This window comes from Schistocerca serialis, chromosome 4, assembly GCF_023864345.2.
Source record: "Schistocerca serialis cubense isolate TAMUIC-IGC-003099 chromosome 4, iqSchSeri2.2, whole genome shotgun sequence".
Classification (NCBI taxonomy): Eukaryota; Metazoa; Arthropoda; class Insecta; order Orthoptera; family Acrididae; genus Schistocerca; species Schistocerca serialis.
In genome coordinates this window covers 674914300-674932755 of record NC_064641.1, presented here as the reverse complement: position 1 = coordinate 674932755, position 18456 = coordinate 674914300, and the positions used below count along the sequence as shown (strand labels likewise).

Below are 18456 nucleotides of genomic sequence, written 5' to 3'. Positions count from 1 at the left end.
TTATTGCTCCAGATAGTGCAGTGCTAATTCTAATGCCACTGTTCCATCACTATGACTCACTTTGGACCAACGTTTCCCTCTTCATCACCAGAATTTCTACTTTCTTTATTTACCATTTCTACAATAACACTGCCGGTCACTTCATACTGATTGTGCTGGATCAACCACATTTGCATTTCATTGCCATCTGCATTTTTGCACCTACAAAGGTGTTGAACAAGATCTAACAACTGTTCATTTTCTTCTGATATTTTATCAGTGTTGCTACCATTATTTTTTTTGTTTCCACTATGTTTTTATAAGAGAATTTCCCAAGACGTTTTAGTGTTTCTGGTTTTAAATGGTTCCTGACTTCAGCAAACCAGTAGACAACATCCTTCAAATTAATGTTTTCAGGGCAACTTCTGTTAATTAGGGCTAATTTTCTGTGACTGCAGAAGTGATTACAGCAACTTATGCTGATAAATTTCTTTCAAACATGCCATCATTCTGTGGTCCATTGGTTGGTTATTATTCGCAATTGTGAATTATTCTGATGTGTTTAGTAACATATGTGGTCACCGCAGTGCCTCATCATCAGAACAATGCCGGCACTGCAATATCGTACAGAGATTCTAGGTTGCTGTCAGTCTTATCAAACCTGCCACTGGAAGTGTTCTTTAACAATTGCCAACAAAAACACTATTTCATCAACTGTGGGATAATAACTACATGGCAATTTGATCCTTATGTTTCATATTATACAATGTGTATGCCAAGGAATAAAAAGAATATGAGCGTTAAATAATATTTTAAAAAACAACAACATAACCTGGAATAAAACGTGCGACACTCTGAGTGGAAAGCTGGACATTCAACATTCAGCTGTGTAGAGACCATCAATGCCATCCCTTTCACTTATTCAGTTACTACACTGTGTATCTGTAGATAATACCACCTCAAATTACATTTACAGATCAGTTGTTATGTCTTTTTGAAACAGGAGTAGAGAATAACAGGACTATTTGTAGATAATATTCAAGGAATATGACCTGTTCAATATATGTCCACCGTAAACTGAAAAACTTTAATTTGAACAGGACTTTGTCCATGCATGTGATTTCTCTTCATCAATTTTTGTGCTGTTAAGTTATTGGTGGGGGAACTATTAACAAAATTAAAATATCTCTAGGATATAGTACTTTGACAGAGTGAGTACCTATAATTTGGTATAGAGAAAGGTGTAACCGAGAATACCTGTTTATGTAGGTAGCAGATGTGCCACTGAGTGAGGATGTATGATGATCCTAAAATATTTAATCAATGTTCTTGAAGGATAGTGTTTTTAATCAAATACTGGCCACTCTGAAACAGGTTTTCCAAGCTTACTTAGTTTAAATATGATGAAATAAGTTTTTACTTTTTGTTTTGGATTTTATTCTGCTCCAGCTTATTCTTTCCCACTTCCCGCTATAAGAATTTTTCAGCTACTAAAAGAAGAAATTGAATTGCCCTTGAAAATGAAAAAGAACTTTTGAAATACTTTCTGTGTCCTATAGAGTAAGGAAAAAATCTAGCAGTATTTCATATCTAAGAAATGTTGAGACTCATAGATTTAAAAATACAGTTTAATATCATTGAAATGATAAATGTGTTGTTTTAATCTGAGTAAAACCCTGTAAGAATTGTAGGAATGGTTCTCTTCATCCAGTTGTCACACAATCTGCTTTACCACATTGAAATGATAAATGTGTTGTTTTAATCTGTGTAAAACCCTGTAAGAATTGTAGGAATGGTTCTCTTCATCCAGTTGTCACACAATCTGCTTTACCACACTGCAGTATGTACAGCATATGAATCAGGAGCTGCAGTACTGGAATGGAATGAATTAATCCAGAAAAACCTAGAAGAGAACTAGAATATTATGAACTTTATTGTGACAACACCACAGCCGTATTCTATAAAATTATGCAACTTGGTGTGGAAAGGGAAACTGCAAAACATTTCACTTCGCAACTAGTTGAAGTTATTAGTGAAACATGTGTGGAGATTTTCATAGCAGTGGTCACAGACAACGTGTGAAATATGCATGCTGTGTAGAAAATAGCAGAGTACCAATGTACACACACATCTTATATAGGCTGTACACCACATATATTTAATCTACTACTACGAGATAGAAGTAGTATCACTGAAAAGTGATGCCTTTGAATTTTTTATGGGAAAACTCTTAAAGATTTTAAAATAAAACAAACTTCACTAACCTCCTACATCTTTATTCTTCATGTCTACATATTGCAGTGATGCATGTGCGTAGTTTCAAACGGTCTTGCGTGTGGCAGTGCTCTGTCATCCGCAGAGTATGCCTCAGGTGTGTGTGTGTGTGTGTGTGTGTGTGTGTGTGTGTGTGTGTGTGAGAGAGAGAGAGAGAGAGAGAGAGAGAGAGAGAGAGAGAGATCAGTGTCAGAGAACACCACGGGCTTCAGTCTATTTAAGGCCAGCCAAACTATTCTCAGCCTCAATTCTCAATGTGTATTGCTGCAGCTCTTTGTGTATGTAATTGGTTCCTGCTGAATGTCACTTAAATATTGTGTTCAAATTGTTAATGCTTTGGTGGAATAAAGTTGTGTTCAGTCTACTGGTTGTGTTGTACTTATACCTATTCACAACACAAATGTATTTCTCAACTGTGCCCCTGAAAATATTTCTCCAACAAGAAACGAGTTTGTTGATACCGTCACTAGAATGTTTTACTTTGTTGACGAATCCACAACCTTACCTCTTCTTGCACTGCTTCATCACTGTCAAAATTAAGTCCCCTAAGGTATTTTGGAAAAAGATGAAAATTGGATGGGGCCAAGTCAGAACTGCACAGAGAATGACTGATGATGGTGAACCCAAGGCATTGGCTTGTTTCAGATATCTTAATGCTTGTGTGTGGTCTGACATTGTTGTGCTGAACGGCAGGGTGCTCAATGATTAGACAATTATAAATTGAATTACAGCATGCTGTTTCCCATACACGGACATAGTTGAACCACATGCCACCGTGTTACACGCTACAGTTCGGAGCCCTCTAAAGGCAGAGGCATACAACTTTGTCAGTAAAGCAGGAAAGTTGACCGAGTAATACGCGTAACACATAATACCTCAACTGATATTGAGAACAGAATAAAAATTTCAGAGGCATTACTTTTCAGCATATTCTCATAATAAAGGATACAATGACACTGAAAATGCTGGAAGAGTGCTTTCATCTAATGAAGAAAATAGTAAAATTCTTTAAGGAGCACCATGGCCCCCAAGCTTTATTGAAAACAGGGGAAAGAGAAATTCCATTGTACATCTGTTTGTTGGGCAGGTACTGTGATTTGTTTGCTCACTTTACTCAAGAATAAAGAGGCTATGTTACAAACCGTTGTGTGCCCAATTGTGCAGTGTGACAATACACTTCTGTGTTAGCAGACAAAACATGGTAGCAATTTGAAGAAGCATGGCATGTCTTGTGACCAATATCATAAGCCAAATGCAAGATAGAAGCCAATAATGCTGTACTTTCAGATGCATGTGCATCCTTTGGTACCATTTCTAGGGAAGTAGACTCAGTACCCCAAGAATGTAATACACTTTCTCCAGTTGACAAATCTTCCATTAAAGTGCAGTGGCCCTGAGTCACAAGTATGCACGTAAAGCTGTTGTGACAGATATGCTGGATCCCCATTTTAAAGGGGAAATGCTCATTCAAGAGGGGGAAACACAGCCTCTAGACTTCATCACGACAGTTAGCAAAGTATTGTGATATGACAGTGGTGGTGTTATGTGACATTTGGCACCATTTCGGGCAATCGAAGGTTTTGTCCAACAGAATGCTTTATGGATTGCTGCAAAACATGTTTCTCTGTATGTTTGGTGGAAACGGTTATGAACTAAACAACCCCTATCTTCACTTCCTGATATAATTTTGAATGTACTACCTTCCTTAACAGCAAGTGAGCATAACTCATCCGCTCACAGATAAATTCACACCCCGTTATGAAACAGACTGTCTCCAGCTACAACTGAAAAGCTGGTTTATGTACAGTGGAACCTCAGGTACATGGGTAACACATAAGTCACTGAAACATTCTGGTCTTTGTGTGATGATGGATATGGTTAATATCATTATGAGAGACTATGGGGAAGCATATTTAATTTTGTTCCAGAGATTAAACGTTAATTTCTTTGTTGTTGTGCTTTTTTAGTGAAAATTGTCTCGCTATATTTTTCTATCATGGACAGTGGTCTACATGAGATGTTCGACATTGTTTTGTTGCGTGTTTCCTGTTCCTAATATTTTAAGTACAGTTTACACACGGTTTCCAGTTACACATTGAATAATAATGTATCTCTGTATTTAGGACTATGAAATGTACCTAAGAACTAAAATACCCATTGTAACATTTTTGATATTTTTCTTTATGCACAGTGAAATTGCCAATCTTAATGATTTATACCAATTGTAGCTGTTATTAAATAGTTTGATTTTTACCAAATACACATAACTGGTTTTAAACATTGTCACAATTCTAATTAGAGTTTACACTGGTTATGGATATGAATTATTAACCATTAAAAATTGAATTTCTTCTCTTATGGTATTTGATAAGGTTCTCTTTATTTAGTTCATGAAGCGTTGACTTGTGGTCCTTACACAGTGTTGTGTTATGTTTTCCAGCTAATGATGTGTTGCTGTCTCATATGATAACATTCTTAAATGACAAAGAAGACAGACATCTCCGAGGGTCATTTTTTGACTGTATTGTGGGAGTTGCAGCATATGTTGGCTGGCACTGTTCACCCATTCTTACTCCTCTTTTGCAGCAGGTCAGTCAAAATAATAAAATATTTATGGTTTGTGCATATATATATATATATATATATATATATATATATATATATATATATATATATATATATATATATATATCTCTCTGTGTGTGTGTGTGTGTGTGTGTGTGTGTGTGTGTGTGTGTGTGTGTGTGTGTTTTGTAATATTCATCCTGAATTTTATAATTTAAGTTCTGTGAAATTCACTGATCCATAAATATAAAGTAATATAATTTGTTGGTTATTACCTGGTTTCTGTGGCTGTTTTGGAGTCCTCAGACATATGAATAGGGGTTTATGCAGTAATCATTATTTATAATCCTGACACTCTCATGTAAAGGTGTTTATCTTTATTAATCATGAAACATATTATGTTGGTATATTTGTAAAATAGACTAGAAGCTTAATCAAGGAACTTGCTGCAGTACAAGGCAGACAAAAGATTGATTTTGAAAAGCTATAAAAACAAATATAATAATTTTTTCCAAATTTAATATTTCCCCATATTAAACTACAATGAAGTGCACTTAAGAAAAGTAAGAATGAAAATATTAATTTAAAAAAATAATATTAGAAAATTATCTGTCCAGGTGTACACATTCATTCAGCCAGTTCATCATATTTGAGGTAGCTAACCACATCTGTGGCATTGCCACTTCCCATTGAGGCATTTTCCGGCCTCTAATTATAATGTCCAGAAACACTTTTTGTATTGTTTGGTCCAGTGATTTGGGAGGTGAGGAGTGAGACGTACATCCCTGTAATGGTTACGACAAACTTTAAAAACAGATGTGGCCATGCATGTACATTCTGTTGTAACATTAGCAGCTGAATCAGCAAGTGTTGTGACAGCCAAGAGGACATATTTTGACAGCTGTGGGGCCAAGCAGGCCCACTTGCTCTAGATCTGTAGTATCATCAATAGATGTTAGCACCCTTTGAGGAGCAGTGATTAGCAGGCCTGTGAGTACAAGAGATCTAGAGCTTAGGTCAGCTTACTGGAGGCTCAGGCCGCATGGTGTAAAAAACCCAACTGTTAATGTGGGCTTAGAAGAGTATCTGCCATGGCCAACTGAACTGAACAGAGAAAATATCAAAGAAGGGTAACTCTAATAAAGACTAAACCCAGCCAGTTACAGAGAAGCCAGTAACATGGCTAGAAAGACAAAATTTAAAGTGCATGGCTGAAGACAGGCCCTCGCATGAAGTGTAGTTTTTGAGGTATTTAATGTTAAAGACACTGAGGTGTCAGGGAGTGATCTATCGATTATGTCCTATAAAAGTTCAATGGGATTCATGTTGTGATCTAGGTTGTCAAATCATTTGAATTGTCCAAAATTTTCTTCAAACCAATTATGAACAATTGTGACATGGTGCATTGTTATCATAAAAATGTTATCGTTGTTTGGGAACATGAAATCCATGAATGGCTTCAAATTGTTTCCAAGTAGCCAAACATAACCATTTCCAGTCAGTGACCAGTTCAAACAGTGGAAAATCCAGGACGGAATAATGACAATATTACGAACAGGATAGACTACTTGTTTGACAGTCTTTTCGTTGTGCCAATCGGTGACTCAACATGTCCTCTATATGGTGAGTAGCAACCTATCCTTTTTGTACTATTGTCCATGAACAGTTTAGTTGGACCAGAGGATCCAGTCTATTCCATGTAAATACAGCCCACACCATTATGGAGCCACCACCAGCTTTGGACAGTACCTTGCTGACAACCTAGGTCCATGGCTTTGTGGGGTCTGCACCAGAATCGAACCCTACCATCAGTTCTTACTAGCTGAAATCAGGACTTGTCTGACCAGGCCATGGATTTTCAGTCAGCTAGGATTCAGAGGAAATGCTCATGAGCCAAGGAGAGGTGGTGCAGGTGATGTCAAGCTGTTACCAAAGGCACTAGCATTGCTCATGTATTACCATAGCCCATTATTGTGATGTTTCATCGCACTGTTTTCGCCCCCCCCCCCCCCCCTCCCCCTAGGGGCTCGCCGCTATTTGGTGGGGTAGTGCTTGGCTACCATGGGGCCCCAGCTTTTGCAGCATTTTTTCCCTTCCATGCTGCATGTCTGTCTTCCTGCTGTTCTTTTCCTCTCCCTTGGGGAACATGTCTGGGCTGTTTTCGAAAATGTATTGTACATTTTTGGTAGTCAATATCGGAATACTCTCCACTGTTTTTCATTCATTTTTTCTTTCTTTGTTTACCTTCTCCTATCCTTCCTCTGCTTCGGGGTTTGAGATTCCTCTTTTCCTCTTTCCTCCCTGTGTGCTCCTGAAGGCCAACCCACACATCTGATCAGGTGACTGGGTAACGCGTAATTCTTAGCCCCTGGTCAACAGGAAGGCTTCGTACATACCCCTTGGTACAGGCCAGGCGCAGGGAGGGGTGATTGCCTGAGCTGCTACCTTCCCATATTGCCAATCGGTCCCTCTGTCAGGTGTTCAGGATGTGTGACCTGAGGTGTAAACAATCACCTAAGGCGGGTGCGCCCCCTTCTGAAGAGGACCTCTGTTTGTAAGGAGTGCACCATTGGAGACACTGGCACTTATGGGGGATTTTCTTGCAATGAACCAATCATCTTCACAGTCAATGGCTATGAGACATAAACGGAATGAGGCTAGTGATTCAGAGACCCTCCCAGCTGCACCACAGTTCCTCGTGGTTTCACGTACTGAAGACTCTCAGTCCTTTTGCTATGGTAAATCTGTTTATTACTCAGAAAGGTGTTGATGCAATTGCTGGCCCTGTGAAATACTGCTCTTGTTTATGCAATGGCACTTTGCTTTTGGAGACTACTTCTAATCCTCAAGCACAACAACTGCTTGCAGCATCGCTCCTCCATGGCTATCCTGTTCGTGTGAAGGCCCTTTGAACACTTCCATGGTGTTATCTACACTACGCTGCTCAATGGACTGACAGAGGCAGAAATCCAAACATACCTCTCTGATCAGGCTGTCATTGCAGTCCATCGGGCGATGAAAAAAGTAGATGCTTCCTTAGTGTCCACACGCACTCTCTTTCTCTCTTTTGATAGAGTGGGTCTTCTGTGAAAGATCAAAGCATGTTATGAAGTTATCACAGTCAGACCATATCTTCCGAACCTGATGTGCTGCTATCAGTGTCATCATTACAACCACACTTGAGAGTCCTGTCTACACCTATCCAAATGTGTAACCTGTGGTGAGGATGCTCATGAGGTTGATTGTCCGCCTCCTTCTCCCCACTGCATCAACTGCAACAGTGGCGACCATGCTGCCTCCTGCTGCGATTGTCCCATGTATCTTGATGATTGGGTTGTCTAGGAGATCCGGGTAAAGGAAAAAAGTGCCTTACCCGATCGCTTTCAAGTTGTTGGATAGTCGGGACCCCTGCGTTCTACCATCTGGCACCTACAGTACTGTTCTTGCTACATCTCGCTTCAGAAAGGACATGGTGACGCAGATATGTGACCTGCAATTTAGCACACTAGTTGTCAAATTGCACAATGTCTTGATAGTGTCCCCATTTCCTCCTTCAGCTGTGCAACATGCCACCAGACTTGTACCTCAAGGGGCGAAGTCACCAGTTATGTAACCGGCAGACCGAGAAGGGCAGAAGGAATACTCCCGTGAAGACTTCCTACGTCCCTCCAGCCAACCAGCATCTGAGTCTTCCTCTGCCAACTGGAAAGGTTCCAAGAAGCCAAACAAAGGCAAACAGTCTTCTCCTTCACAGACTCTAGGATCCTCTTTGATGGTGTTGCCACATGATACCCTCGCCCGGCCAACCTCCGTCTCGCCACTGTGCACCTCCAATCCTTTTTCTGCCCTGGACTCTGCAGGCATACAGAAAGAGAATGCCGATGCTTGTGTAGACCTCATGGAGCAGGATCCTCCAGCCTTTCTGCCTTGTAGCAACAAGTCTTCAATGGCTGTCACTCGGCAGCCGCCAATGTGACATCTCTTCAGTTTTTCTTCATCATGACTCCCATCCAATGGAACATTGCGGTCTTCGATCCAAGAAAGAGGATTTATGGCTGCTCTTAGAATTGCAGTGTCCACTTGTTCTCTCCCTTCAGGAAACAAAATTGCGCCCTCATGATTGCTTTGAGCTCTTGCATTTCTTCCCGATCTGTTTTGACTTTCCCACTGAGGACGGCATTTCGTCACGTGGGGGGAGTCATGCTGCTCATACAGGATGACGTTCATAGTCAGTTCATCTTTTTGACTGCCCACCTTCAAGCTGTTGCTGTTTGCCTTGTCCTTCCTCACTTGGCCTTTTCCCTTTGTACCATTTACTTCCCTCTATCATTCGATGTTATCAGGACAGACTTCGTCCAGTTCACTGAGCAGCTACCTCACCACTTTCTGCTGCTCAGTAACTTTAATGTGCATCATCCCCTTTGGGGTTCTCCCAGAACCTGTCTGAGAGGTGCCCTCTTGCCTGACCTTCTCAATCAACTTAACCTCCTCTGCCTTAATACAGGAGGACCTGTGTTCTTTCAGACTCCACGCACACCTGTTCCCATTTGGACCTATCCTTCTGCACTGCCCAGCTTGCCCATCATCTCGAGTGGTCCCTTCTCTCTGACACATACTCGAGTGACCATTTCCTGTGTGCTATCCATTTGCTGGCTTCTACCCCACCTATGTGCAACCCAAATGGCAGCTTACTAAGGTTGACTGGAGTCTTTACTCCTCCGTGGTGACCTTCGACGAACATTTCCCCAGTTGTAATGACCAGATAGAATACCTTAGAAATGTTATCCTTACCACCACAGAATGTTCCATTCCTCGCACTTCCTCTTTACCATGCTGTGTCCCGGTCCCTTGGTGGACTGAGGCATGCCACAATGCAATTCGTGCACAGAGATGTGCTCTCCACATTTTCAACCGTCATCCTACGATGGCAAACTGCATTCATTATAAACAGTTCTGTGCATAGTGTTGTCATGTTCTTCGGGACAGCTATAAAGCCAGCTGGATTTCATTCACTAGTTCTTTTAACAGTTCCACTCCCCCACCTCTGACGGCTCTCTTGGACCATGATGATCAATTCCCCAATTTCTCACCTGGCAGTAGCAGATGATGTCATTGTGGACCCTATTGCTAAAATGAGTGGAATAGGCTCAGGCGATACCCTTCTCTTCTCAGAATCGTGAGTTCTACAATGCCGTCTTTACTATGACGGAGCTAGATCATATTCTCACTTCATCCTGGTTCTCCGTGCCAGGGCCAGATGACGTTCATATTCAGATGTTGCAGCACCTTTATCTTGTGGTCAAGCACTTCCTGCTTCATACATACAACTGCAGAGGGCACATTTCCCAGCCACTGTTATACACGTACCTAAGCCTGGTAAGGACAGACACCTTCCTTCTAGCTACCACCCCATTTCTCTCCCCAGTTGTGTTTGCAAGCTGATGGAACATGTGATTCATGCCTGGCTGGTATGGTGGCTCAAGTCTCGCAATTTACTAATCCCTGCACAGTGTGGATTTCGAGCACGCTGTTCTGCAGTTGACCATCTCGTCACTTTATCCACTCATGCCAAGAATGGTTTTCTATGGAAACCACAGACTGTGGCCTTGTTTTTCAAATTGGAGACAGCCTACGATACCTGCTGGAGGACTGGTATCCTCTGTACTGTCTACAAGTGGGACTTCCGTGGCTGCCTGCCCCGTTCCCTTCAGGAATTTTGAAAAGGCTCAGTTTTCAAGGTATGTGTGGGTTCTGCCTTGTTGGATACCTTTCTACAGAAAAACGGTGTGCCTCAGGGTTCGGTCCTGAGCATCATCCGCTTTGCTATCACCATTAACCCTATAATTGCCTGACTCCCATCAGGCATCTCCAGCTCCCTTTTCATTGATGATTTTTCCATCTATTGCAGTTCTCCATGGACCTGTCTCATGGAGCATTGTCTTCAGCGATGTCTCGATTATCTTTACTCGTGGAGCATCGACATTGGCTTTCATTTTTCCACTGACAAAACCGTTTGTATGAATTTCTGGTGGCACAATTAGTTTCTTCCACCGTCTTTACATCTTGTGCCTGTTGCTCTTCCATTTGTTGAAACTACAAAATTCCTGGGACTCATGCTTGACAGGAAGCTTTCTTGGTCCTCCCATGTGCCTTACCTGGCAGCCCGTAGTACGCAGTTCTTCAGTTTCCCACGTGTCCTCAGTGGTACTTCCTGGGGAGCAGATCAACCCACCCTTCTCTGTTTGTACTGATCCCTTGTCCGTTTGAAACTAGACTGTGGGTGTTTTGTTTATGCATCTGCACATCCGTTCCCCTTATGCCGTCTCCACACTATCCACCATCATGGCATCCGTTTGACTTCTGGTGCCTTTTACACTAGCCTGGTTGAGAGTCTGTATGCAGAAGCTGCAGAACTACCATTGTCCTACCACAGTGAATCACAGTGAATTTCTACTCAGCAGATATGCATGCTATTTGTCTGCCAGACGTGGCCACCAATTCCTTCTTTGAAGATTCCTTTGATCACCAATATGGGGCACATCCCTCTTCTCTGTTACCTCCTGGAGTTCACTTTTGGTTCTTACTCCAGTAGCTTAACTTCACGGTATCTGCAACTTTCCTGATGGGTGTAAACCCTTCACCATCTTGGCTTCGTGCTGCGGCCCATGTTCACCTTGGCCTTCATTCGCTTCCTAAGGAGTACTTCAGCCTTGCTTTTGTTGCCTTTAGTTTCACGACCTGCGCATGGAACTTTGCGGTAGTACCTTTGTGTACGCTGATGGCTTGCAGACTGACCGTGGTGCCAGATATGCCTTAATCATTGGCACTGACGTCTTTTGCTGTCGGCTTCCAGAACACTGCTCATTATTTACAGCAGAGCTCTTTGCCCTGTATCAGGCCATACATTACATCTGACAACACAGGCTTTTCAATTGCATCATCTGCTCTGACTCTCTCAGTGCCCTTCAAATCCTGTGTGTGCTTACACTGTCCATCCCTTAGTGCAATGGGTCCAGGAGAGCTGTCACTTGCTCACCCTTGATGGAGCCACTGTGATGTTTATGTGGGTTCCTGGTCACATTGTTCTGACAAGAAACGAGGCCGCTGATGCTGCTGCCAAGGCTGCAGTCCTCATACTTCAGCCTGCTACTTCTTACATTCCCTCTGATGATCTCTGTGTTTCCATCTGTCGACAGAAGGTGTCACTTTGGCATCACCACTTGTCCTTACTTCATGGGAACAAGCTTCGGGTTATTAAGCCTCTCCCAGCAGCTTGGACGACCACCTCTAGGCCCTCTCCCTGTGAGGAGATCATTTTAGTTAGTTTGCTTATTAGGCACAGTCTTTTTAGCCATTGCCATTTGTTAAGTGGTGCTCCCCCACCACTTTGTACTTGTTGTGCTCAACCTTTGATGGTCTGCAATTTCCTGACAGAATGCCCCTTTTTTTAACCACTTATGTTCTCGTCTGTCGTTTGCCGTCTGAGTTACCGGCTGTTTTAGTGAACAACGCACAGGCTGTCGAACGCTTTTTACTTTTTATTTGTCATAGCAATATGGCAAAGGCCATTTAATTTTTAATTCATGGCCTCCATTTCTCTATGGTGTATTTTATAGAACTTTCACCACGTACTTGTTTTTAGCTGTCTTCTCTTCCATCACGTGTAGTCGTTTTTAACTCTTCTCTTTGTCTTAGTGTTCTAGAAATCTGGTGTGGGTGCATACGACACTAGTTGTTTTTGTGCCCTAAAACAAAGCAAACAACAAACCACACTGTTCTAATGGATATGTTTATCACACATCCCACAATGATTTCTGTGGTTATTTCTTGCAGTGTTGTTGTCTGTTAGCCCTGACAACTCTATGCTGCTCTCGGTCGTTAAGTGAAGGCCGTCAGCCACTGTATTGTATGTGATGAGAGGTAATGCCTGAAATGTGGTATTCTCAGTACACTCTTGACACTGTGGATCTTGGAATATTAAATTCCATACTGATCTCTGAAATGGTATGTCCCATGTATGTAGCTCCGACTACAATTCCGCGTTGAAAGTCTGTTAATTACCGTCATGTAGCCATAATCACATCGAACAACTTTTCACATGTATCACCTGAGTACAAATGACAGCTCTGCCAATGCATTGCCCTTTTGTACCTAGTGTAGCCAATACTGCTGCCCATCTGTATATGCGTATATCCCATGACTTTTGTCACCTCAGTGTATTTTATGTATAAAATGACCTTTAAAAATTAATACCCGAAGAATGACTTAAGTGATTCTTACAGATATAGTGCCTATGGATTGATCTCTATGAGTGCTATTGGATTGCTATAGTAGATTTTTGTGAATATCGCATATTTTAAATTACAGACTGGAATTACATTGTGAGCACAAAAACTTGAATTATCCCTTAAGTAAAATAGGAAATATTGCAATTTGCAGCACCATTAATAAAGAGATATTACAAGGGATGTATGAGGTTAATCGGTTGTAATTGTGTATTTTTATTGATAGCATAAAGGTGCAAAGTAGTGTCTACCTGGACAAAAACATTATTTGTGACTAAACCATTTGAGTTACCTAAAAACTACAATCACCATTACAAAGCTGATGAAATTTACACCCTAATTGATATATAATACATGCGCGTAACACTAAATGTATAGTTTTGATTATGTTATTGGAAGTCAGAAGTGTGCAAATTTGAGTCACATCAATGCGAAAGTATAAAGGACAGGGGCCATTTTCATGTGGGGGCACTTTTCATTCATCTGGCAGTTGAGGTTCAGATCTGGAAGAGACAAGGTGTGTGAGCAGCAGTAAGTCACCTCACGAGTGTATCGGAAGTATTTCTAAGTATTTGGTTGTTGATCAGTGATTTTCACGTGTTTTTATAGTGAACACTGAAACATTTTCAGCTGATAGTGTACACTGAAACATTTTCAGCTGTGTGGATTTAGAAGATTTCACATCAGGTGAACAGGTTGCATTGGGGACTTCTGATATTTGTATCTGTTGATAGTTAATACTTTAAAATATTTTCAACATGTGTTCTCTGAATGTTTGGGGTTGGGCAACATAGTCTAAATTTTAAAAACTTTTCTGCGGTTGACTTCAGGAGTGATCTACAATTAGAATTTCTTTTGTTTGCGATTACTGAACTTTAACTTTAGACTTGGGTCTAAAGGAGCTTCAATTATTTTTGTGAATGTTTGAAGTTTGTTAAAAATTATGAAATGATGTGAGCTGTGAAAATTATTTTGCCGCAAATTCCTAGCTGCGTATGTTGAATGTGTAACTGAATTTATTTAGGGTTAATTCAACAGGTGCATTGGTTGGCCCCTGGGCTGCGACATAACCGACATTTTAGAAATCCTATCATGTGTTAAGGAGTGGCTATGAACGGAGTTTTTCTTGCTTTTCAATTTTTTTTATTTGTGCTGATGCATATGGGGGCTCATGAGTCATTAAAAGTAGCTTATGTTGGTTTTGTATGACAATCAGCAAGAGAGACACATTTTACATTACACAGAAACAATTCTAACATCACAGGAAGGAAACATGCAGTTTCCCCATTTTGACAAATTAGATTACTTGAAAATGAACCATGAATAACATTCGTCCTTACTCCTTTTGTAAAGTATTGTTCATTCCTGTAGAAAAGTATCCCTTTACTTTGTTAATGTGAAAATCACATAGTAAAAAAATGTTTTCTGACAAATTTGCATTTCTGGGAAGACTCTGTCAGTTTGTTTCCAAGAATGTCTTCAAAGTAGTGGGGTGCTAATATCCCTGGTGGAGACATGACATGCCACACACAAACTTTTATAAAGTGAAGAAGTTGTTGATGCAATTACCATAACTCCAACCTTCATAGGTGTGCTTGTTGATATAACCAACAAGTGAAAATGAACATCATTCATCCATAAATTGTTTCCATTGTCATCACTATTAATTAAATAATAAAGTTCTTCACAGAATCACCTTCAACTCACGTAATGTTTCTTTAAGAAACTTTGTGATTTATGAAGACTGTGTTGCAGGTCAGGGCAGTAGCTCAGAAACAGCTCTTCTGTGAACAATGCTCTTACTGACTGTCCTCGAGACATGACTCACAGTCCACACTCACAGCTTCAATTCTATCAGTAAATCTCTCCAATTTCCCAAACTTCACAAAGCGCTCCTCCCTCACTGGCTCAGCAGTCCTAAAAGAAAGAATACTATAGAGAAATGGCTTAGCTGCAGCCTGGGAGTTTTTCCCAGTATGAAACTTTCTCTCTGTGGTGGAGTATGTGCTATTTTGTAATTTTATGACAGATTTAGGAACACCTTGTGGGCCCAGTGTGTATGCCCGTGGGCCTCATTCATCTTGTTTGATTAATAAGGTAGAGGGAAAATGCAGGCAGTCTGCAAAGAAGATCGCCTAGAAAACGGCTGTGTGACCTGTCCTTGAATGTTGCTCAAGCATGTGGAATTCATACTAAATAGGACTAACAGGGGAAATGGAACATATACAAAAAAGGGCAACGTAGACAGTCTCGTTTCTTTGATTTCTGGGAGAGTGTCTCGAAAATGTTGAACTGCCAGACATTTGAAGATAGCTGTCAACTATGCTGTCAAACCCTACCTATGAAGTTTTAGGTGGCAGTATTAAGTGAAGAATCTGGGAAATTGAAACTGAATGTATTACAGCCCCTGTGTGTCTCTCCCACAGGGGCTCTGAATACAAGTTAGATTCATCAGCCCACATACAGATGGAGGCATCTAGGCAGTCATTATTTTTGCATTCGATAGTTAAAGATGATTGGGAAGAAACCGTAATACATTGTACAATGGAAAGTACCCTCTGTCATACACCTCATTTTGGTTTGCAGAGAGTTGACATAGATACAGGTTAAAACAATGTCTCTTGCTGGAACTCGATCCCAGTCTGAGATGCTTTTGTCATCTGTCAGCAAGCTACAAAACAGAGCACTTTCTGGTACACAGTGAAAGATCACTCCGTAAATAACACCTAGGCTGTAGCTGAGCCATTTCTCTGTGAGATCCTTTCTTCCAGGAGTGCATGTCAAGTGTGGTGTGCGGGAAAGCATCTATGAAACCAGGAAAGTCAAAGAGAGGTTCTGAAGAACTGAAAGTATGATGGATGACAAATTGTGTGTGGATATCTCAGTCGGTAAAAGCATTTTGTGCAAAAGGCAAGGTTCTGAGGTAGAGTCCAGTCTGGCACACAGTTTTAACCTGTCTGAAGTTTCAAAGCAGCACATGCTGCTGCATCATGATAGAATAATTCCAGTGTCTTTAACAAACTTTATCACTTGAATAGATAAATATCTATATTATTGTGTAAAATGTGGCTAATTGTATCTTGGAAAACGCAGGTAGAAGCCAATGTCAGTCAGCTGAGCAGTGCAGCTTCATCTAATTACAACACTTAAATGCTCAATTTTTTTGGGCGTACGCCCACTTATTAATGGTTGTAGAACATATCCAAAAGCAGTCCTGTCATAACCCAACAATATAGCATGATTTCAGTTCCATATAAAATTTCCCTTCATCCTGCCATGTTGCCTGGATCCAGTTTTAGTTTATAGTGGGCTATACTTTAATTGCACCCACAGCAACTGGTGTCCTGGTATTTGCTCACACTGAAACTGGTTGTAAAAGGATGTGGAATGTAGAAAATATTTGCATCTGTCCTTGGGTCGAGAATGTTATGGGATCCAGCAACTAATGATGATGATAGGTAACAAGGAAAGAATGTTGTTGGACAGTAATTTGTGGCTGCCTTGCCAAAACATTTATGTTATGGTATTTATGGTTATTATCATAAAAGTAATTCTCATCCAACATTGTAGACATTACGGAACCATTAACAAATAGCTGTTTGAAGGTGGGGTAGATTTACAACTAAAAAGTAGGGAAGAGGAGAAATATACAAATCTGCTTATCTTCACTTACACTACTGGAAACTAATCCATGTAGAGCAGACTTTCAGAAGTGATTGGCACATCTGTTGTTTTTAAAATTTTATTGAATGATGTTTGTCATTATTATTGCAAGAGAATTTCATTTAGTTTAAATGCATTGTTAGAAAAAATGTTTTATTGTAGGTAATGAAATTTAACATGGTGAAAAAATCTTTTTTGGAGGTTAAAAATGAAGGTGCTAAACACTTTTTCTTGCTGCTGACTATTTCTTTTCTTTTTCTTCTCCTTTCCCTTCTTCCTTCTCCCAATATTTCCCTAATCATCGAATTAATTGTTCCCCACCTGTGCAAACTGAGATATACCATATGTTTTTAAAATGTTGTTGTAATTGAATGAATGTAACAATTGAATTGATTTAAATGCACTGAAATGAAGTGAACAGAGTGACAACATTGAAATCACTGAAGATGAATGATATGGGATGATATCAAGGTAAAATTTCAGATTTGCTAAATCTGTATTGCAGCAAGTGTATGGTGACAGTTGAAAATTTATGCCAGGCCAGGACTTGAATCTGGATTTCCTGTTTATAATGGGGAACTTCTTAAACCATTAGACCTATCTATACTTTCAGGCCAGACATAAACTTTCAGTGCCATTGATGTTTCCATGTTCATTTCGGAACACTACTGTCAGAGATTCTCCCATGGGGTATGTGGGAATAGCTTGATTGCTGTTGAGGCATGCTCAGATATCCTGATGGTTAAGGCAACTGTTCGCAATAAGAAAGGAGATCTGGGTTCATGACCTGGTTTGGTCATGGCATCTCATTTCCCATGTAATGACTTTCACTTCTTTATTGCATGAACTACATTTGTAGTGTGTAAATTAAAAAAAAATTTCTGTGTAATTGTGAAAACACCTTTGAAATTTTGTAGGGTGGGCACAGCTGTTTCACGTGTCTGCAACATGATTTTGTCTTCGTAGCACTGTAGACAGCTATTGTTTTCACCTACCGCCATTTGTGCACACAGTTGAAAGCTGTCAAAAGTGGTGACAGATATCAGGGATTTCCTTAACTTGACTCGGGATTCCTTAACTTGATTCGACTACAGGAGTGTCTTGTAGTAAAGAATAAATGTATTAAAACTTCATGCATGATGTAGCAACACATCTAGTGTTTATGACATCATACATCCTGAACTCTTTATTATACAATGATATACTTGTGTTGGTGCATTCAGTGGCATACGTGGATACTGTCTATGAAATTTTTTGCAAATAGAATTAGTAGCCAGAAGTAATAAATCTAAATGTCAAGCATAGGGAAAGGAAAAAATAATTTTGTTTTATAGCCAAATTCAGTGCTATTTTTGCCACATTCAGTGATATTTTTTGCCAAAATTGGTGTTATTTTTTGCCGGATTCATTTCCTGTTTGCATATTACTTAATACTTTTGCCAAATTCGGTACATTTTGTCACATTCGGCGTACTTTTTAGTCAACTTCTGTCTTTTCTTGCCACATTTGACATCATTTTCAGCCAAAGTCGGTGGTGTTTTTTCCAAATACTGTGTAATCTTCTTTCACCAAATCTGTTGTCTCCTGATAAATTTGGTGTTATTTTTTGGTAAATTTGGTGTTGTTTCTTCCAATGTAGGTGTTGTTTATTACAACTTAGGTGTTGATTTTTGCTTATTCTTTTGTCAAA

At 40.2% G+C, this 18456-nt stretch overlaps 1 protein-coding gene across 1 annotated transcript in view; it reads left to right on the top strand.

Moving 5' to 3' along the window:
- Positions 1-18456, top strand: part of LOC126473153 (phosphoinositide 3-kinase regulatory subunit 4) — a 200054-nt gene that overhangs the window by 107429 nt on the left and 74169 nt on the right. The window contains exon 13 of the mRNA XM_050100014.1: positions 4694-4842. Coding sequence (XP_049955971.1) covers positions 4694-4842 — 149 coding nt within the window. The remainder of the gene's footprint in view (positions 1-4693; positions 4843-18456) is intronic.